Here is a 21,766-nt window from a genome sequence, read left to right on the forward strand (position 1 = left end):
TCATCAGATTTCTTTTGGCCAATCCTCCAGTTTTTCTAGGTCACTCTGGACCCTGTCCCCACCCTCCAATGTATCTACCCGACCCCTTAGCTGCATTAAATTAACTTAGCTACATTAAATCAATTTTCTTAAGAATAAGTCCAAGGGCTTTACCACTAACTTTAAGGGCTCCCAAGGTCAATTTTGGTACTCCGGCTTTTCACAAGGACTAAAACCAAATTCGACCTTGCATGGTTGACTTAAGGGTAGTGAAATTCAACATTCTTGACGTCCTGAAGGTGTCCCACAGTGCTCCAGTGTGACCAGTCTGGCCACCACTTTCAGCTCTACTGCTCTCCAGAGCCGTGTCTACACGTGCACGCTACTTCGAAGTAGTGGCACTAACTTCAAAATAGCGCCCGTCACGGCTACACGTGTTGGGCGCTATTTCGAAGTTGAAATCAACGTTAGGCGGTGAGACGTCGAAGCCGCTAACCCCATGAGGGGATGGGAATAGCGCCCTACTTTGACATTCAACGTCGAAGTAGGGACCGTGTAGTCGTTGTGCATCCCACAACATCGAAATTGCGGGGTCCACCATGGCGACCATCAGCTGAGGGGTTGACAGACGCTCTCTCTCCAGCCCCTGCGGGGCTCTATGGTCACCGTGTGCAGCAGCCCTTAGCCCAGGGCTTCTGGCTGCTGCTGCGGCAGCTGGGGATCCATGCTGCATGCACAGGGTCTGCAACCAGTTGTCGGCTCTGTGGATCTTGTGTTGTTTAGTGCAACTGTGTCTGGGAGGGGCCGTTTAAGGGAGCGACTTGCTGTTGAGTCCGCCCTGTGACCCTGTCTGCAGCTGTGCCTGGCACCCTTATTTCGATGTGTGCTACTTTGGCGTGTAGACGTACCCTCGCAGCGCCTATTTCGATGTGGTGCTGCCCAACGTCGAAGTTGAACGTCGACGTTGCCAGCCCTGGAGGACGTGTAGACGTTATTCATTGAAATAGCCTATTTCAATGTTGCTACATGGAAATAGGCTACTTCGAAGTAGCGTGCACATGTAGACGTAGCCCAGGTGTACAAGAAGCACCTGTTTGAATGTCATTTCCTGTTTGGCCAGCAGGATGAGCAGAGCAGACAGCACACCTCAGCCATGAATGCCCAGGTCACTGGCAAGTTCCAGCATGAAGCAGGCAGGAGATCCAGGGCATTGCTGCTGGGGAGCAGGGAGGGAGGGTAAAGCTGAGCTGGCAGAACTATGGAGCAGCAAAAGAAATGCAAACGTCTACACCAAGATCATAGTATCACAGGGCTGGAGGGGACCTCAGGAGGGCATCTAGTCCAGCCCCCTGCTTCAAGCAGGATCTACCCCCACTAAGTCATCCCAGCCAGGACCTTGTCCAGCCAGGACTTAAAAACCTCCAATGCTTCACCACCCGCCTGGCGAAGTAGTTTTTCCTAATATCCAGCCTACTCCTGTCCCTCTGTAACTTCAGCCCATTGCTCCTTGTTCTGCCATCTGCCACCACTGAGAACAATTTCTCTCCATCCTCTTTAGAGCTCCCCTTCAGGAAGTTGAAGGCTTCCATTAAATCACCCCTCAGTCTTCTCTTCTGCAAACTAAACAAGCCCAAATCCCTCAGCCTCTCCTCATAGGTCTTGTGCTCCAGCCCCTTAATTATTTTTGTTGCCCTCTGGCGAACCTGCTCCAGCACATCCACGTCCTTTCTATACTGGGGGGGCCCAAAACTGGACACAATATTCCAGACGTGGCCTCACCAGTGCTGAACAGAGGGGAGCAACCACTTCTCTAGGTCTGCTTGCAGTGCTCCTCCTAATGCTCCCCAGTATGCCATTAGCCAAGGGCACACTGTTTACGCATATCCAGCCTTTCAGCCTAAAGGAACCCCTAGGGTCCTTTTCACTGTACTACTGCTGAGCCATTTGGCCCCCAGCCTATAACAGTGCTTGGGATTCTTCCTTCTGAAGTAAAGGGCACTACACTACCCCCTGTTGAACTGCATCAGATTTCTTTCGGCCCAATCCTCTAATTTATCACTCTGGATCCTGTCTGTACCCTCCAGTGTATCTACCTCTCCCCGTAGCTTAGTGTCACCTGCAAATTTGCTGAGGGTGCAATCCAGTCCCTCATCCCAGTCATTGATACAGATGTTGAACAACACCAGCCCCAGAACCGAGCCTTGCGGCACTCTGCTTGAAACCGACCGCCTCCAGATATTGAGCCATTGACCACTACCCGTTGGGCCCGACCATCAAGCCAGCTTTCTATCCATCTTATAGCCCATGGATCCACTCCATACTTCCTCAACTTATGGGCAAGAATTTTGTGGAAGACTGTATCAAAAGCTTTGCTGAAGCCAAGCTATATCACATCCACTGACTGCCCCATGTTCACAGAGCCAGTTACCTCATCATAGAAGCTAATCAGATTGGTCAGGCAGGACTTGCCCCCTGGTGAATCCAAAACAGAGAAGGAGCCGTGCTAGTCTATACACTATCAAAACAAAAAAGCAGTCAAGTAGCACTTTAAAGACTAGCAAAATAGTTTATTAGGTGATGAGCTTTTGTGGGACAGACCCACTTCTTCAGCCCAGAGCCAGACCAGAACAGACTCAATAGTTAAGGCACAGAGAACCAAAAACAGTAATCAAGGAGGATAAATCAGAAAATCAAGGTGAGCAAATCAGAGAGTGGAGGGTAGAAGGGGGGGAAGTCAAGAATTAGATTAAATATTGAGTTTGTTCTGGTGCGGCTCTGGTTTGAAGAAGTGGGTCTGTCCCACAGAAGCTCATCACCTAATAAATTGTTTTGTTAGTCTTTAAAGTGCTACTGGGCTGCTTTGTTGTTTTGATAGTATATAAACTAGCCCAGCTCCCTGTCTGGTGCTTACCCATGTGTATCTCATAGAACTGGCGTACTTACCCAGCTGCAAATGACACGCTAACTTGTGCATACATCCACATGCATCTCTCATAGAACTGGAAGGGAACGTGTTTGTAGAAAGCGACTTCAGCATCTCTGACTGGAGCCCTATACCCCGTTCCGCTGTGGAAGAAGAAATTTCAGAACTGAGACTCCCTCGCTCTGTAATTACCGTGCACTGACACCTTGTGGCCAGTCGCAAGGTTTAAGAACGTGGCATGCGTCTTCCTTGGCAGGAGGGGCCATCATTGTCATCTTGCCTGAACTCCTGCATGTTGCAGGCCTCAGACCCCCCCCTCCCCGGACCCACCCTGCACGAGCCCCTCCCCTCTGGCTGAGCGACTGACTTCCTCAAATCACAGCTGAAAGATTTCACATTCGGAGCGTTTTCCAAACCCGCAAGCAAACCACATGCCCAGTGGTCTGCAACCCGCAAGCCCAGAGCTGCAGGCAGCTCGTTCAGAACTTCTTTGTGGCTCCTGACACTAGAACTGCCAAGTTCAAAACCCCTCCTGATTATTTTCGATAAACAGCGAACACCTAAAAGCCCCAAAATGCACATCTGCTAAGTAGCAACTGCTGTGTGGTGGCAAAACTCCCCCAAGAGTCCTCCAGAGAGAGAGAGACGGTTGGGGAGTGACAGTCAGGAAGACATTGGTACAAACACGCTTTACACACACAAAGTTTGTGAACGTCCTGCGGGAAACACGTGGCAGATTACAACTGTTTGTGCGTGCGCTGGTCTTAAAATAGGGGCTACAGAAGTCTGGTTTGATGTTATTTATTAAGGACCGTCTCACACTCACATGCACTGTGGCTCTGGGATTACCGAGTTTTCCCCGAACCTGGAAGAAATGGCTCATCTTGCTCTTTTCGCTGCCACCCCATGTGGCAAAGGAAGGTGAAAAATTCCTATGGTCTCTGCCCATCTGACCTGGGACAAATCCTCCCATCAGCCCCACCCTGAAGACTAACAAAATGATTTGTCAGTCTTTAAAGTGCTACATTGCTGCAGCGTTGGTTGTTGGGGCACAGACTAACACGGCCACCTCTCTGTTACTGGGCCCACCCTGGACATGTGTGCAAGAGCCAGCAGCCAGACACCTGGGAAAGAATTCACTGTCATGACTCAGTGTGTTCACTATCCTGGGCCCCGTCTCCAGCCATCGGGGACTGGGGATGTTTGCTGCAGGAAGTGGCCAATGGGCCACTGGCAGCCCTGGAGCACCCTGTAATAGGACGGGATTGCTGGGCACAGCTAAGGAAACCAATACAGGCTGACTTTGCTTAAATCCAGGCCACTTCCAGCCCCAGCCTGGGATTCCCGTCTCACTAGGGTAAATCCAACCAGCCACAACAGCACCTCTGCCAGCCCCATGGGCCAGCCAGACCCTCCCCGACCCACCCTGCACCAGCCCCTCCCCTCCAACAAACCCCACCACACCAGCAAACCCACAGACTTCCCAGCTGCTGTACCGGCCCAGCCCAGCAACGCCCTATTCTCAGGAGAGAGGTTATTAAATGTATTTCACCAACACCACACAGATTCTTCTGGCCCCCAAAGGGTCCGGACAGAGTCCCCAGTCAACATACGCTCGGCTCTTACCCAGATCACCACGCTCACAAGCCCTGCAGATCGAAGCATCCAGAGGCATATCAACAAAAGAAAACAAACCGAAAGAAAAGAACAGGGCTAGCGAGAAGAATGGTTACGGCGATACGTTACATCCATCCATCACAGCTATTGATGCAGCCAGCGATGTTTGATGCTGCTCCTTGGAAGTCCTTGCCAGTGTCCTTTTGAGGGACGGGTCCCGCTCCAGACAGGCTCAACTCATGAGGACTGAAGAACGAAGCGGGCCCCTGCCAGGGCCCCCCTGATAGATTTTTCTATGCAGAGGGAAAATCCCTTTCTTCTGCCACGGGTTTGGCTGACCACCTGACCAGGCGGGTTACCAGGCTGTGCTGATCATGTGTAGTAACCCAAGAGGAACGTCCCACGTCCCGATACGTGTATTGGTCATTTGGGGCTTTGTTTAGGCCATTTTCTTGGCTGCAGTGAAGATTCGTCTCCTGTTGCGCTTCTCAGCAGTAAAACGTTTCTAATGCAGCTGCACAGCTAAAATCGATGACTTTACACACAAACACGGCACAGGCATACCGAGATTCGGGGTATCACCAGCCTCACATGGTCCCGGCACAATATTTGGTGACAATGGATACAACGGACACATAAAGGGGTGCCGTATCCAATATAAAATCCGGCCATGTCACACCCCCCACACAAAATTGATGCAGGAAACGATGCAGTCACATCACTGAGGGCACCTTGAGGGCCTCCTGCTCTCGCCAACGCTTCGGCCACAACGTTCTCCTTCCCCTTTACGCGGCCGGTGTCCATGTCGTACTCTGGTGGGGCCGGACTCCAGCGCAGCAATCTGGAGTTGGTATCTTTGGCCTTGCGCAGCCAAACCAGCGGGACGTGATCCCTCAGCGCTGTGAACCTCCTGTGGTACCAGCAGGGCTGAAGCTGCTCCGCCGCCCACGCCGGCGTGTAGCGCTCCTCCTCGGTGGCGGCGTAGAGCCGCTCGGCCGGGGAGAGCTGCTTGCTCAGGTTCGCCAAGGGTGCCGCTTGTCCCCTGCGCCTCCTCGCATTAGCACCACCCCCAGCCCAACGTCGGACCTGTCAGTGGACAGCGGAAAAGGCTTGTCCGAGGTCGGGCTGCCCAGCACATGCTCCCTGGCCAAGGCCTCCTTCGTGCTATGGAAGCCCTGCTCACAGGCCTCTGTCCAGACCACCCGGTCTGGTTTCCTCTCTTCGTGAAGTCTGTGACGGGGCAACAATGTCACTGAACCCCTCACACACCTCTGGTAGTAGGTGGCCAGACCAATGAGTGACTGAACCTGCTTCTTGGTGCTGGGGGTCAGCCGGTTCTCAATGGCCTGCACTTTCCAGGGCTCGGGGCGCACCAAAAATGATTAGAGGCTTGCGCAAATGATTTTGCAATTGCATACATTGTAAATCACGAATACCCTCACTCTCTGATAAGGTGCTAATGAAGATGAATGCCTTTGTGAGGGTCCTAGAATTGGGCCTTGCTGCAGACATTGATAATCAGAACAAATGACCAGGTAGGATACTTCAGCCACTCCCATCTTGCACTTCGACACCTTGACAGTCAGGCTGGCCTCCCTGAGTCGGTGCAGCACCACCCCTGTGTGATTCAGGTGCTCTTGCCAGGAATCACAGAATATGGCCAGATCGTTTATATAGGCCCATCCCCGGCAGGACCTCATTTATCAACCTCATGAAGGTAGCCCCAGAATTCCACATCCCAAAGGGTTAAACCTTGAATTCATAAAGGCCGAACTCCACCATGAAAGCGGACTTCTCCTGCACATCTGCATCCAGAAGGATTTGTCAGTATCCCTTGGTTAGATCCATAGTGCTTATAAACTCATCTAAGCGAGCAGTGAACAAAGCAGCTAATGGAGTTTGCCTGGGAAAGCATCTGAGAGGAGCTCAGGCAAGTGTGGCTTTGGGGGGCTGCGTTGAGAGCTGGTGGGTTGAATATCTGTGTGTGTATCTAAGCATTTGTTTTGCAGAGAGGGGCAGTCTGGCAGAGTGCTTGGCAGTTTGATATGTTTGCAAGGTGTGAATTGGGAGGGCTTTGTTCCAGGTGGGCCTTCAGGGGTTGAATAGACTGGAGGCCAGGCTTTGAGCTGGGCCTAGCCAGCCAGCAGCCTTATAAGAAGGCAGCCACAGCAAACACTGTGAGCAGCCAACAGGGGCAGCTAACAGGGAGTTTGCCTTGGGGGTGAGCCCCATGCCCCAGGCCTGTCATAATTTGCTTCTCTTGTGCCCTTCAAGGCCGCACTAGAAACATCTAGGGGAACTCTCTGAAGGAAGGGGTATAGTGGACGGTGAAATGTAGGTGCCAAGTGCAAGCTGGAAGAGAAGGTTAGAGGACTTGAGGCCCAAATATCAACCCTCAGGTCCACCAGAGAAGGTGAGAGTTTCTGGATAGAAGGCACCATTCAGCACTGCAGGAACATGCTCCCAGCTGTACCCCCCGGCTGGAGCCTGTCTGCGTCTGGGCAGTGCCTGCACATGGGGCCCTGCAGATCTAGGGAAGCAGCTGTTCCCCTCTATTTGGCACTGGTGAGGTCACATCTGGAGTATTGAGCCCAGGTTTGGGCCCCCCGCTATAGAAAGGATGTGGATGTACTGGAGCAGGTTCAATGGAGGAAGTTGAAGGCTGCTATTAAATCACCCCTCAGTCTTCTCTTCTGTAAACTAAACAAGCCCAAATCACTCAGCCCCTCCTCATAGGTCTTGTGCTCCAGACCCTTAATCATTTTTGTTGCCCTCCGCTGGACCTGCTCCAGCAAATCCACGTCCTTTCTATACTGGGGGCCCAAAACTGGACACAATATTCCAGATGTGGCCTCACCAGTGCTGAATAGAGGGGAACAACCACTTCTCTAGATCGGCCCAAAATGCTCCTCCTAATGCTCCCTAGTGTGCCGTTAGCCTTCTTGGCTACAAGGGCACAGTGTTTACTCATATCCAGCCTTTCATCCACCAGAACCCCTAGGTCCCTTTCCATCGTACTGCTGCTGAGCCAGTTGGTCCCCAGCCTGTAACAATACTTGGGATTCTTCCATCCCACGTGCAGGACTCTGCACTTCTCCTTGTTGAACCGCATCAGATGTTCTTTGGCCCAATCCTCTAATTTATCCAGGTCACTCTGGATCCTGTCTCTACCCTCCAAGTATCTACCTCTCCCCTTAGCTTAGTGTCATCTGCAAACTTGCTGAGGGTGCAACCCAGTCCCTCATCCAGGTCATTAAAAAAGAAGTTGAATAACACCGGCCCCAGAACCGAGCCTTGCGGCACTCCACTTGAAACCGACCGCCATCCAGATATTGAGCCATTGACCACTACCCGTTGGGCCTGCCCATCAAGCCAGCTTTCTATCCCTCTGATAGTCCATGGAGCCAATCCATCCTTCCTTAACTTATGGGCAAGAATGTTGTGGGAGACTGTATCAAAAGCTTTGCTGAAGTCAAGGTAAATCACATCCACTGACTTCCCCATGTCCACAGAGCCAGTTACTGCATCACGGAAGCTGATCAGACTGGTCAGGCAGGACTTGCCCCTGGTGAATCCATGGTGACTACTCTTCATCACTTCCCCACTTCCAACTGCTCCAAAATGGAGTCTTTGATGATCCGCTCCCTGATTTCCCAGTGACTGAGGTGGGGCTGACCGGTCTATAGTTCCCTGGACTGTCCTTCTTTCCTTGTTTTAAACAGGGGCACTACGTTTGGGCACTACATATCCACTACGTCATTCCCCACCAGGATTCGATCCCGGACAGCCCTCCAAGCCGTCCCACTCAAGGAGCACCTTAGCCCTTGGCAGGTTTACCGAGTGCTCCAACAGCACCATGACTGTCACATCCTCCCCTGGCAACACATCCTCCGGCCTCACCAAGTGCCCTTTGGCTATAGCGATACCTGAGCCTGTATCTCGCCATCCCTGGCGCTCAACACCATTGACCTTTGCCTCCTGAACGAACCTCACTCTCCCTTTCCACGCCTTGGACCTGACCGCGAGCGAGCGAGCTGAGCTCTCCCAGCCCACCGGAGACGACAGGATTAGCATGAGCCACTGCAGTACCCACAGCCGAACCCCTGGGTGATGTTGCTGGGCCCCACCAGGCCTGGCTGGAGGCTCCTAGTGGCAGAGCTGGGGCTTATCATAGGGTTTGGGCCCGGGGGCCTAGGGCTGCCCCTGAGGTCTGGGCAGTTTGGCCTCATGTGGCTGGGTCTCCCACAGTGGTAGCGTGTAGCCTGCTTAATTCTGGAGTGGGGGTCCCTCTTTTCAGGGTTCCCAGGGGTTTCCCTGCCCAAGTCAGGCCCAGGTCTGTTCTTAAATCCTCCCTTCCTTCCCATGGGTGGGGAAGAAAGGGGGTGATTGCTCCTCCCACAGGGCCGGTGTCCTTCTTTAGCCTGACTCTGGGTGCGGGCATCGGCAAACCCCGCAGCCTGCAGGAAGACTCAGGCTCCCTGTCCCAGACAGCTGCCTGTACGTGGTCAGGGGAAATGGCGAGAAACTGCTCCGAAGCGATTAGCTCCAGCAGTTTCTCAAAACTCCCGTCTGCCTTGGCCCCCATCACCCATTTCTTAACAAAGCCATCGGCTTGTGAGCACATTCCCCACAGGTACAACCACCCAACATCCCGAGCCTCCCAAATATGACCCTGTGGGACTCAGGAGTGACCCTGCGTCGCCTCAGTACAGCATCTTTAAACCAAAGCGCCCTGATCCCCGAGTTCATTGAATACCTCCTGGCCTCTTCCCATCAGTCTGGTCAGGGGGCAGGCATTCGCTGCTCCTCTGGGGCTTAGTTCACCACGCAGAGGTGTTCACACGCCGACAGGAACTCCTTAATATCCTCGTTAGCTCAGTAAATGGGGCTGTTTCCGCTGCTCCTCCATTCTCCTTCACACCTGCGTGTCCTCCATCGAATGGGTGTGAGCCTCTTGTGCCAACACGTGTCTCGCTCTGTGTGCCAATCAGGTTTTCATCTTGGCCTCTTTCATACGAAGCTCAGTGATTTCTGGCTCACCCTTCCACTCGTTCGCCATTTCTACCCCATCTGTGGGGTCCCCAGCATCAGCCGTCTTCTGGGCCCTTTCCATCAGTAAATTGTCAGCTCCTGGTTGTAGGTTTGTTTCCAAAGGCAGCTTCCCTTTCTCTGCACAGTTTCTTCACTTGGGTCCCGATACTGTCGCAGACTCATTGCAACTGCAGTTTAACCAAAGCTCTCTCAAAACCCAAACCTCCAATTTAGAACAGCCTGGGGTCCTGATCCCAAGCTCGCTTGACCAAGTTGTGCAGGTCCAAACACGACTACCCCACTGTAATAGAAGGGGGCTTCTGGGCACAGCCAGAGAAATCAGTCCAGGGTATCTTTGCTTAAAATCCGGGCCACTTACAGCCGCAGGCTGGGATTTCCTTCTCACTAAGGCAAATCCAACCAGCCACAAAAGTACCTTTGCCAGCCCCATGGGCCAGCCAGAAGCCACACAGGCAAACCCACAGACTTCCCAGATGCTCTAACCCCTGGTCAGATGCTCTAACCAACCAACAACCCCCAACTAAGGAGAGAGCTTTCTAAAACCTATTTCACCAACACCACACAGATTGTTCTGGGCCCCAAAGAGTTCAACCACCGCCCCCGGTCAATATATATTTGGATGTTACCCAAATCACCACACTCACCAGTCCTTTAGATCTAAACATCCAAAGGTTTATTAACAAAAGAAAACAAAAAGGAAGAACAGGGTTAGGAAGAAAATTTGTTAAAGTAATACGTTACACAAGGCAATCACAGCTATTAATACAGCCAGCGATGTTCTATGCTGACTTTTTGAGAGTCTTTGCAAGTGTCCTTTTGAAGGATGGGCCCCTAGTCCAGTGTGATGGGGTTCTGGGGTCCCCCAAGCTCTGCACCCTGTCCGCAGGCAGGAGAGTCTCTCACTCAGCAGGAAAACAGCAGGTTTATTAGCCGACAGGACGCAGCATCGTACAGAGGAGTCAGTACAGCAGGCCGAGACAGCCAGTCCAATCCATGTTGGGGAGAGGAGGCTCCGAGGGGCCCCCAGAGCTGGGGCCTGGCCCCCTCCTTTGTCTCTCTCTCCCTCAGCCCAGACTAACTGCTTCCAACTCCCAGTTCCAATTCAAACCCCTCAGGCTCCACCTCCTCCTTTGTCTCCCGTACAAAGGTGTTACCTGGTCGTCAGGGTTACCCTCAGCAGGACCCCACACCCTCTGTGAGCCACTCACATACACACAGGTATCCCCCACTCCATCACATCTCTCCCCACTTCCAGACCGAACTGAGCGGGGTCACTCAGCCGGTGACCTGGGGAAGTTCGGGGCCCTCCCCTCGTGATTGGGCATCGGCTGTACCCTCGGTGCTTCCCTTGATGTGCACCACCTCCATGTCATAATCCTGCTGGGGGAGGCTCCAACTCAGGAGCTTGGTATTGGCCCTTTTCATGTGATGCAGCCGGACAAGTCCCTTTAGTTCCCTCAGGCTGGTTGGTCTCCCTGCTTCGGCCCCGGTCCGTCAGCCACGTTCTCAAGTCGGGCAGGCAGAGCCCATACAGATGCTGCAGCATCAACAGGTCAAATAGTTCTTTTCTGGTCTGGGCCCTGCCTTGTGTGACCACCAGCCCATACAGCTGCTCCGGCAAATGTTTGGAATTCAGTTACAGTCCAGTAAAAGAAGGTACAAATGCTTCCACCCTTGGCATTTAGCCAGACCACCAAAATGGTTGTGTGCCTCAGTTTCCCCTTCCATGCCACACAATAGGTTTGGAATGTTCCTCCTCACGTGAGAGGTTGCAAGACTAGTTACAGGGAACAACGGTGACATTTCAGAGTTACAGACTCCTTCAACATACAACTCATGCTTCTACATCAATGTCATCATGTCAAATGGCTCTTTCCAAACATTCAGTACATGGTACAATTCTACAGCTTTTGGTAGCAGCACCCCTTGGTTACAGCAGTCAGCGTGAGTAACAGAACAAACCCATTGCAACTGCACATTTACGTTGCTCTTTGGTAGACCACAACCTTTGTGCAACAGCCTTGAGAATCTGGTATTTTGGGGATAAATGGCTGAGGCCTTTCTTAGCACCATCAAGTTCTAATCTTCTCTCTTGCCCCCTGGGGTGGAAATTTGATCTCTCTGGCTGTGCCCTCCCTTCTAACAAGAGCTGGGCCATTGATGATCTCAGGGAGACGGCCCCCTCCCAGCCAGCCTGGAAATTTGCAAACCAAACTGCTTTCTGAGAGTTGTTTTGTGAGTCCCAGATGCAGAATCCACATGGAGGAATCCCTGTTTATCCCTTACTGGCCCACCAGGACCACAGCTCCTTTGTCCTTCCACCTCCAACTACTGCCTCCCCATGGAATCAGAAGTGGAGTCCAGTATAAGAATATAAGTGTTTCCACCATCTGGAGATGGGGATTTGCTGGCCCTCTCCTGCATCCTACAGAGACTGACTGTGCAGCTGTTTTACTTGGTTCTCACAGGGCTGCTCACATTCCCCGATAGTTTTTACTTTACTTGCACCAGCTTCCAATTCCTGAGAAGCTTTTACCCTGCCTGCTTTGGACCCTTGCAGAGCACAGCCAGTGGTTTCACACTCAGGCAGGTCCTGGCCATCAGGGGCTGAAACAAACTTCTCCCCAGGCAAAGGTCTGGCTCTGGCTCTTACAGACAAGCACCTTTCCTGTTCACTCTCCTCCACCTCACTCCCATTTTCTGCAGTCCCCACAGACGGGTCAGGAAAAGTTTCAGGGAAATTCTCTTCCTCAAGAGCTCCCCCAAACAATAACTCACCCCTGTCTGCCTCCACGGGGGCACTGCTCCCTTGAGCCACAACCAGCTGCTGGGTTTCACCTACACCCAGGATCACTTCTGGCCCATTAGGCAGATTCCCACGTAATCCCCCTCCAGGCAGACAGCCAGTACCACCGGACAGTAGGTCAGGGTCCCTTTCCTCCCTTCTGCTACCAGCTCCTTTATCTTCATCAGTCAGCGTAACTCCATTGCCCGTCTGTTCTTGTGTCCTGGCGAGAGGATGACTCTGGTAGGACAGAGTCCTCTCACCCCCTCCCAGTAACACCTCAGCATCAGGCAAAGAACAAGTACCAGAATCGTCTGGTCTCTGGGATTCCCTGATGATACTAACTGGATCAGACCGAGTTAAAGCATCACCCCCCCTGAGAGACACAGAGGCAGGCCCACTTCCCGTCTGGGCTTCAGCTGCCCTCAGATCCAGCTCTGGGATCTTGGCTCCATCTCGAGCCCCCACAGGCTCAGGCAAAGGATTCACTTCCCCAGAAGCAGAAGCACTTTTCTTGCGCCAAGGACCAGTGTCCTGAGCAGTGACACCACTGCCCATCCCAGAGCCATTCCCTCTGCTCCAGCCCCCATGGCTGGATTCAGAGTCACACCTGGAATGCTCTTTCCTGGTGGTTCCTTCTCCAGCCACCCCAGGCTGGGGAATCTTCCTCAGACAATGGGCTAGTTTCCTCATTGGCACCTTTTCCAAATGCAGGCTCTGCTCTCTCCCCAGGCTGCTGCTGCTGCTGTTCAACACAGACAGACAATGGGAGACACTCTCTCCTTTGTCCCAGCCCCCCCGGCTGGTCTCCACACACACACAGAAGGTGGAGCAGCTTCTCTCACAGACAACTTGCCATTCCCAGTGGACAAGCTGCTTTCCTGCACAGACACACAGGGACCTTCCTTGGCCCAGGCCTGGAAAACTCTTCGCAGGTCTGTCTTGGCCACTAGTAGATGATGGGTTGGAATCGCTCCTTCCCTCCTTGAGCTGTGGCAGGCCACTCGGTTCAGAGCTCCATGCAGTCCAGGGTTCCCTGCCCCGATCCGGGCTCACCTCTGCAGGATTCTCCTTAACCCTCAGCTCTGCCACTGCACATCCACGCTGCCTTGTCCAGCTTCTTTAATCTCGATTTCAGTTTCCAGGTGCTGCCACTTCACAGCGGAGTTCCTCAGTGTGGTTGCAGGCTCTCAGGCTGATGCCCTCTGCACCCCACGATTCCTGGAACAATCCCTTCAGTGTGCCAGGCTTCTTGCGGGTCACAAGCTGCCCGGGGTCAGGCCGTAGGACCCTCCGTCTTCTGGGACCGACTCCAACAGACTCCCAGCGGAACCCCTTCTTCAGTGTGACACCCGCTCTCAGGGACCATGAGCACCCTGTCTTGGGAAGGACTCATTCAGCGTCAGCCTCCTCAGGGGTCACTTGTTCCTGGGGGTTGGGCTCTCGGCCCCTCCACCTTCTGGGACCAACTCCAACAGATTCCCAGGAGTAACCCCTCCTCGGGTGTGACACCCCCTCTCGAGAACCACAACCGCAGTTGCCTGGGTTCGGCCGCAGGCCCCTCCGCCTTGGGGAACTGCACCTCACTGCCCTTCAGCACACCTGGGTCTCGCAGGCCCCACTTCTTCCAGGGCCCCGGTCACTTACTGCTGGATGCTCCATCCTCGGGGTGCAGAACATCCCACTTCTGACACCAGTGTGATGGGGTTCTGGGGTCCCCCAAGCTCTGCACCCTGTCCGCAGGCAGGAGAGTCTCTCACTCAGCAGGAAAACAGCAGGTTTATTAGCCGACAGGACGCAGCATCGTACAGAGGAGTCAGTACAGCAGGCCGAGACAGCCAGTCCAATCCATGTTGGGGAGAGGAGGCTCCGAGGGGCCCCCAGAGCTGGGGCCTGGCCCCCTCCTTTGTCTCTCTCTCCCTCAGCCCAGACTAACTGCTTCCAACTCCCAGTTCCAATTCAAACCCCTCAGGCTCCACCTCCTCCTTTGTCTCCCGTACAAAGGTGTTACCTGGTCGTCAGGGTTACCCTCAGCAGGACCCCACACCCTCTGTGAGCCACTCACATACACACAGGTATCCCCCACTCCATCACATCCAGACAGGCTCAACTCATGAGGACTGAAGAATAAAGATGGACCCAGCCAGGGCCCCTCTTACCTTTTTTTCTATACGGAGAGAAAATCCCTTTCTTCTCCCATAGGTTTTGGCGAACCGCCAGACCACGCGGGCCACGGTGCTGTGTTGCCATTTGTCGTTCCCGATATGCGTGTTGGCCGTTTAGTCCATTCTCCTGGCTGGGGTGGAGAGCCGCCTCCCACTGTGAACCTCAGCACTGAAACATTTCTAACACAGCTGCAGAGCTGAAATCTGTAACTTCACATGAAAAAATGGCCGAGATAAGTAAGTGGCATGCATAGACTCAGGGCATCGTCAATCCACGAGATACCTCACATGGTGCTCCTGGCACAATATTTGGTGACGATGCATAGCGTGGACACATGAATGGCTTCTGCATCCAATATAAACTCTGGTCACGTCACAGACTCTCCCCTCCATAAACCTACCAAGTGCAGTCCTGCAGCTGGTCAGGCGTTTGCCCCCATTGCTGGTGCAGAGCGTCAGCCCCGGGCTGGCCACACCTCCCCACGTGGGGGTCATCTGCAACTGTGCTTTCCAGGCTCCCGCTTGCTGTGCCCGGGTCAGGAATAAAACTGCCAACGAGGTGGGTCCCAGGACTAGCCCGAGGACTCCACTAGCTGGACACCGTTACCACTGGAGTTGCCCTTTAACCAGTTCTTATCCGCCTGTGGGCGGGCACATTCACCCCCAGCTGCCCCAGGTTAACACCATTTCTCGGGTGGAACTGCACAAATGCTTTACCAACAGGCCGCTCGATTCGATGTGCTGCATTTCTGTTGTCGGCCTCTGCAAGGCAGCACTTGGACAAAAATCGGCAGGTGCTTGCTGGCCTTTAGGCTCCCTACTTTTTGCACTCCGGGAAGCTTGCACCACACCCAAAAGGTTCGCCTGTTAATCCCTCTGCTTAGAAAGAGGCAGCTGACTCCTGCCTTCGGGTGCCAGCTGGGAGCAGGACACCGTCTCCACTGCAGAGGCCTTGCACGCTGGCTGCTTTCCTGAGTCTTCAATGCGCCTCCAAGTGCCCCGGACTCCTCCGCCTGTGTGCTCTACTCTCGCCCCCGCGAAACTCTTGACACAGCCCCCGGCAGGGAAGGGCACATGTCCTAGCACAGCGGGGGCGGGTCTTGTGCACGGAGGAAGATAACAACCTACCACCTTTTGCAGCAAAGGGAGCTCCCCTCCTGACTTGGCTCCCACAGACCTTTACCGATGCCGCTGCCGTTCCAGAGCCCCCCCGGGACGCAGGCGTCCTGCAGGCCAATCCGCACGCCGCTCGCAGGCTGCTCGTTACCCGCGGGCTGCACACATCCTGTGCAAGCAGGTCCCTCGCTCGCTCACTCGCTCTCCCTCCAGCCTGCTTCCTGCGCTGGCCCGGGGCGAGCAAAGGCAGGAGGCCTCTCGCCCCGGCTCCGCCCTCCACGCAGGCTCCTGGGGGCGCTCGGAGCGGGGGAGCCCAGCCTGGCGTCTGGGGGGGCTGGGGGCATCGCCACGGCTTCGGAGCAGCGGGCGTTTGAGAGGCTGTACGGCGGGATCTCTGCTCCCGGTGCCCGGGGGTGCTGCCAAGGCGAGGGGTCCTGCGGGGACACAGCTGTGCCAGCTATGAAGCCACGATGTCTCTGCCGGTTCCTCCTCTCTGGGCTCTGGGCCCAGGGGCTCTGAATGAGGGTCTCCGCTGGGCATCGCTCTCCATCCCCAGGCCAGGCCCCGGGGCCCAGGGCCATGGCCTTCTTCCTCAGGCTCTTCGGGCTGGGGCTGGAGAAGCAGAAGGTGCAGCACTACGAGAACGTGAAGCGAGATGTCAACCCCGAGGACGTCTGGGCCGTGCTGGGGGAGCTGGGGGACGGCGCCTTTGGGAAGGTCCTCAAGGTAGGCGGGGAAGGGCCGGGCTAGGCCAAGCGGCTCCGAAGCGCAGCGGTCGGCGGCCGCCCAGCATGCCGGGCCTCGAGCTGGCCGCCAGGGCGCAAACACCCCCTGGCACTTCCTGTTGTCTGTGGCGCTCACGCCCCGGGGAGGAGGGATAGCGGCGGGCTGCGGGATGGGGCCTGGTGCGTACCACTCCACCCCCTGGCCAGCACTGCCCCTGGGGCTCCTGTCTGTGGGTGCCCAGCTGGGGCCCCCCTGGAGAGCTCTGGTTTGCCAAGTGCAGCAGCCCGGCCCCCCGCCGGGAGCTCACGCCGGTACTGGCAATGGCTGCGGCCTGTTGGAAGTCTGCCATCCCCTTCTGGTGGCGCTCGGCCCTGTACGCCGCCCTGGGCTGTCTCCATCAGGCTGGCATAACCCCTCATCACTGAGCTCTTCTTACCCGCCCCCCCAACACCCCTTGCCAGGGAGCCGCCTGTTAACTCCCTTGCACAGACGTGGACACTGGCGTGCAGGCGGCTGCCCCAGGGCTCGGTGCCAGAGGTGTGAGCGCCCAGGGCTCACAGGGGAAGTGTGGGGAACGTGCTGCTCTCGGAAGCCCGGACTGCTGGGGAGCTGGGCGTAATTACTTAACGAAGAGGCTGATTTTCCAAGCAGCAGGGCTGCTCCGAGGCTGGACAGGCGAGGGGGCTGGCGCGGGGAGGGGACGGGGGCCGCCCCGCTGAGCCATTGCCACCTTGGCGGGGGTGGTGCTACCGGCCCTCACCGCTGGCTGCGGGGCTCAGAGCTCAGAGGTACCAGCCTCACTGGGGCTCCAGGCACCTCCCTTGAGCCCCCGCAGGGCTGCATGTGCTCGTGCGTGGCAGGCAGGTTTCTGGTGCTCCCAGGGGAGTTTCCTGGGAACCTGGCAGTGGGCAAAGCCCGGGCCGGGCCCTGGCAGCCGGGGGCAGAAGCGTATTGGTAGGGAACAGTCCCCATGTGCTGGCAGAGAGTCAGTCTGCAGGGCGTGAGCACAGCAGAGGAAGCAGCAGCAGCTGCAGGCCCTCGCCGTGCACCGCAGGGCTCTGCCAGGGAGGGGAGCTCGCAGCTGGAGCAGAGCAGCGAGCGGGGCGGCTGCTGGAGCCCGAGGCGGGCGCTGGGCAGGGGTGGGTGGAAGGGAAAGGTGCTGCTGGAAGGGGCTGGTCCCCGCGCTGGCGGAAGCCGCCTCTGTGTCTGGGAGGTTCTGTTGGGGGCCCAGCCTGAGAGCCCGCCAGGGCAGGCGAGCGCTTCCCTTACCCCGGCGGCCGGCCCTGCGGCCAGCACCCCCCATACCCCAAGGGCCAGCAGCTGGCGCTGTGCCAGGGCGGGGCATCTCGGCTGGCACCCACCGTGGCGGGAACGGGAGCGGCCTGGGCTGGATCTGTGCTCTGGCCCCTCCTCCAGGTCCTGGGGTTGTGTCAGCCTGGCCCCAGCCTGCAGGCCACGCTGCCGGCCCACCCACCGGCTGCAATGCGTCTCCCCCACCCCCCCGCCGAGCCGCCGGCCCCTGCCCAGCAGGTTTGGGTGCAGGCTGCTTGGGGCTGCGGTGGGGACAGAGGACCCCCCCCCGCCCCATTGTCTCAAGCTGCAGCGGCCAGGTGAGGGCAGGTCTGACAGGGCTGGGCCAGGGCAAGGGGTCGCTCGCTGCCTGAGCAGCCTTTGCTCGCTGGCTGTGCCGCTTACGGGCACATGGGCTGAGGCTGGTGGCTGGGCCAGGGCTGGGCAGGAAGCCGGCCCCAGAGGAGGCCAACGGAGGCGTGGCGGCAGGACGGCGAGGCTGGAAAGCACAGGCCGCCCGCCGGCAGGTGCAGCGGGGACCCTCCGGGCCGACACGGCAGCGGGCAGAGGGCTGGCCCCCAGGCATCACTGCTCCTGCCGCTCGCGTCTGCAGAGCAGAGCAGGGACTGCTGGTAATTCAGAAACCACAACAACTTCCGCCCGGCCCGGAACTCGCTCTCAGGTGCCTGAGCGGGAGCTGCTCAGGGCTGAGAGACGAGCCGGGGCGGGCGGGGAAGGGCTGTCCCCACGTCACAGCCTCCACGGGCGCCTCCGCGCTCCATGCCGCCCTGCAGGGCCTGGCGGGAGCCTCACCCGCTGCACCCAGCCGTCCTCGGGCAGCAGCTGAGCTGGGAGAGCGCCAGGCAGCAGTGTGGGTTGGGCGCCCCCCGACGGGTCTCCACCCGTGGTGTGCCTGAGTCACAGCTGCTGACTGGAGGCCCAGAAGTGCTCCGGCGGAGGGAGCCAGGCCCGGCCAGCCTGAGCCGTCTGGGGCATCCGCAGCGGCCGATGGCACCGCTCCATTTGGGGCACCGGGCTGGCGGTACAGCCCCGAGGGGACCAGCCCCCAGACACGTCCACCTTGCTCTGCAGACAGTTCATCCAGGGCCCCAGAACATGTTCAGCCCGTCGTCAATGAAAGCGCCAGATGCAGAGCTGTGGTCTCCTCCCACCCCGGTTCCGCTCGTTTACACCGGGCTTAGTAAGAAACAGAAGTGATTTTATGAAGCAGAAAAAGTGGCCCATGGTTCAGTGGTTGCCAGTGATTGCAACAGGTCGAACTATGTTAGTACACAAAAAGTACACAAAAGAAAGTACACAAAAGAAAACACAGCACACCAGCTGTCACACGACTGGGTTTTTATGTTGGCTGTTGAAGCCATTTGTGTCCAGTGTATCTGTTGGCCCCACATGTTGTGCTGGGGAAGGCGTGTGATATGGCTAAGGAAAGCTGAGGTTGCCCTGACCTATATATGCTACTTGTATGTCTTTGCCAGGTTTGTATGTAAAGTTACAGGTTATAGCTCTGTAGTTGCATTAGCGATGTTAGCACAGTCCGAGGTGCGAGCTCAGCCCCAGCCAGGATATTGGGCTAAACAACGGGATGGAAACCAGGTGCCCAGACATCGAAGTCACATCTGAGAAATTTGGGACTTGTCAGGGGAAGGCAGCCCACTGGTCAGGTATCCTGGGCTGAGCAAGGAAATTGAAATCATTGAATCATAGAATCCCAGGGCTGGAAGGGACCTCAGGAGGTCATCTCGTCCAGCCCCCTGCTTCACACAGGATCAGCCCCCACTCCCTTGTCCAGCCGAGACTTAAAAACCTCCAGGGATGGAGATTCCACCATCTCTCTAGGCAACACATTCCAGTGCTTCACCAACCACCTGGGGAAAGAGTTTTTCCTAATATCCAACCTGCACCTCCCCCTTCTGTAACATTGCTCCTTGTTCTGCCATCTGTCACCACTGAGAACAAAAATAAGACGCATCATCCCACCTGCCATGTAAGTAACTGAGGCGTGCTAGCAAAACCAGCATCCAATGGGATTTTGCCAGAGCCGCTCGCCTGCATCAGATGACAATGACCCTCAAGGGCCGATGGGAGGAAGAAAGGACTTTGTCCCAGAACACACAAGAGAGAACCATGAGGTGGACCTAGCAGTATCCATCTTGGACTTCTGTCCTTTATTCTTTGTCTGGTTCATGCTGCAAAGATCCATGTTCCAGCATGCATCACTGGCCTGCACCAGTAACTGCAGCTGATGTGTGTAAAGTATTGCTTGTTGTCAGAGTTGCCACCAGCGCGGTGCTCTGCTCTCTCCAACGTTGGTATCACTCGGCTGCGTGCGTGTGTTCCCTCTGTGCGCTGCCCCAGCTCTGCAGATAGCTGACACAGCAGACTCGAAGAGAACCCCCAATGACCACAGAGTCTAGTAAGGTGAGAGGGCACGTCGGCCAGGTTTATTGCCGTATTGGATACAATAGTAGTTCCCTGTAGGTTTCTTAGTCTAAGTCAGGGCATACTACAAATATGCACCCAAGGTCAATGGACTCGGCTCAGTCAGTGGCGGGACTTTCCACTGCCACCTCGGCCGGACCCAGACCACATCCCAAGATTACATTCTTATACACAGGTACAAACAGCTTACTCATCACTCCTGACGTATTGAGGTACAACCCTTCTACGTAGTTAGGTGCCGCCTCCCCCTTTGTACATGTTGGTTTGAACAAAACAACTCTATCCATCATATTATCCTTTTGCCCCTGTCATTGGGATGTATTGGCCTATTCTTTCTTATCTGTGCAATGTTCCGGGGTAGGGAGTTCTGGTACCATGTACCTACTTCAATATGCTAGGTAGATATGTGTATGCACCAGCAACCCTCTTCTTGCCAACTTCTGTGAGTAATGCATTGCTTTAGCTCACAGCTGCACTTTGCTTTCTCTTAGCAAAGTCTCGACCATTACTTTGGTTCAGACCTAAGGCCTCGCACTGGGCCTGTACTTACTACATTGCTTTAACAATTTTTCTCTCTAGCCCCGTTCTTTCTTGCTTTGTAAATAAACCTTTAGCTGTTTAGCTCTGACAGATTAGTGAGGATAGTGATTGGGGTCAGATCCAAGTGAATATTAACCAGGGACTGTGGCTGGACCTTTAGGGGCCCAGAAGAATCTGCTCACCTGAGTTTGGGGGTTGTTGGCCTGGGCTGGTAGAGCAGGTGGGACGTCTGTGGGTTTGGTTGCGTGGCTTCGGGCTGGCCAAGGGGCTGGCAAAGGTGCTTTTGTGGCTGGCTGGATTTAGGTGGCCTGGATTTGAGCAAAGATACCCTGGACTGATTTCCTTAGCTGTGTCCAGAACCCCGTCCTATTACACCAGCCAAGCCTGGCACACTCAGAGGTCATGTTACAACCCATAAGTTCTCACCCTAGGGAAAACCCTTCTCAGGCCAGAGAGGGCCTTTTTCAGCTGAGTTCTCCTCCACTCCAGTGGTTCCAGTCCTTTTGTTTCCCTGTGTTCTCCTGTACCCTCTCGGGGTTGGGGCAGGGTGGGGGACAGTCTGTGAAGCCAGCTGCCCACCATCCCTGTTTTCTTCCCCCACCTGACGCAGCATTTCCCCAGGGCGGGAAATTTCTGTTCAATACAACAGAATTTAGGACTGTAACAGAATTTGAGAAAGAGCTAGATACATTCATGGAGGTTAGGTCCATAAAAGGCTATTAGCCAAGGGCAGGAATGGTGTTCCTGGCCTGTGTTAGTCAGAGGCTGGAGATGGATGGCAGGAGATAAATCACTTGATCGTTGTCTTCGGTCCACCCCCTCTGGGGCACCTAGCACTGGCCACTGTTGGCAGACAGGATACTGGGCTGGATGGACCTTTGGTCTGACCCAGTCTGGCCGTTCTCATGTTCTCATTCCCTGACGCTTCTGTGGAGAAGTACAAAATTCAGGATGGAGTCTCGCCTCAGGTGCCATAGACACACGTCTTTGCAGCACCCCGGCGGGGAGACAGCGCTCCCCCCTCAATCGTCTCTTGCTGGTGGGCTGGTAGCTCTCTGGCTGGCTTCTTCACCGTTGCTCCTGCCAGGCTAGGAGCAGGCTCTTCCCAACACG

General features: G+C 55.6%; 1 protein-coding gene across 1 annotated transcript in view; it reads left to right on the plus strand.

Annotated features, from left to right (window-relative positions):
- The first annotated feature begins 16,216 nt into the window (after positions 1 to 16,216).
- Positions 16,217 to 21,766, plus strand: part of LOC142004353 (uncharacterized) — a 51,148-nt gene continuing 45,598 nt past the window's right edge. Inside the window, exon 1 of the mRNA XM_074981947.1 lies at positions 16,217 to 16,363. Within this exon, the coding sequence (XP_074838048.1) occupies positions 16,217 to 16,363 (147 nt within the window). The remainder of the gene's footprint in view (positions 16,364 to 21,766) is intronic.

This window comes from Carettochelys insculpta, chromosome 31 (assembly GCF_033958435.1).
Source record: "Carettochelys insculpta isolate YL-2023 chromosome 31, ASM3395843v1, whole genome shotgun sequence".
Taxonomy (NCBI): domain Eukaryota; kingdom Metazoa; phylum Chordata; order Testudines; family Carettochelyidae; genus Carettochelys; species Carettochelys insculpta.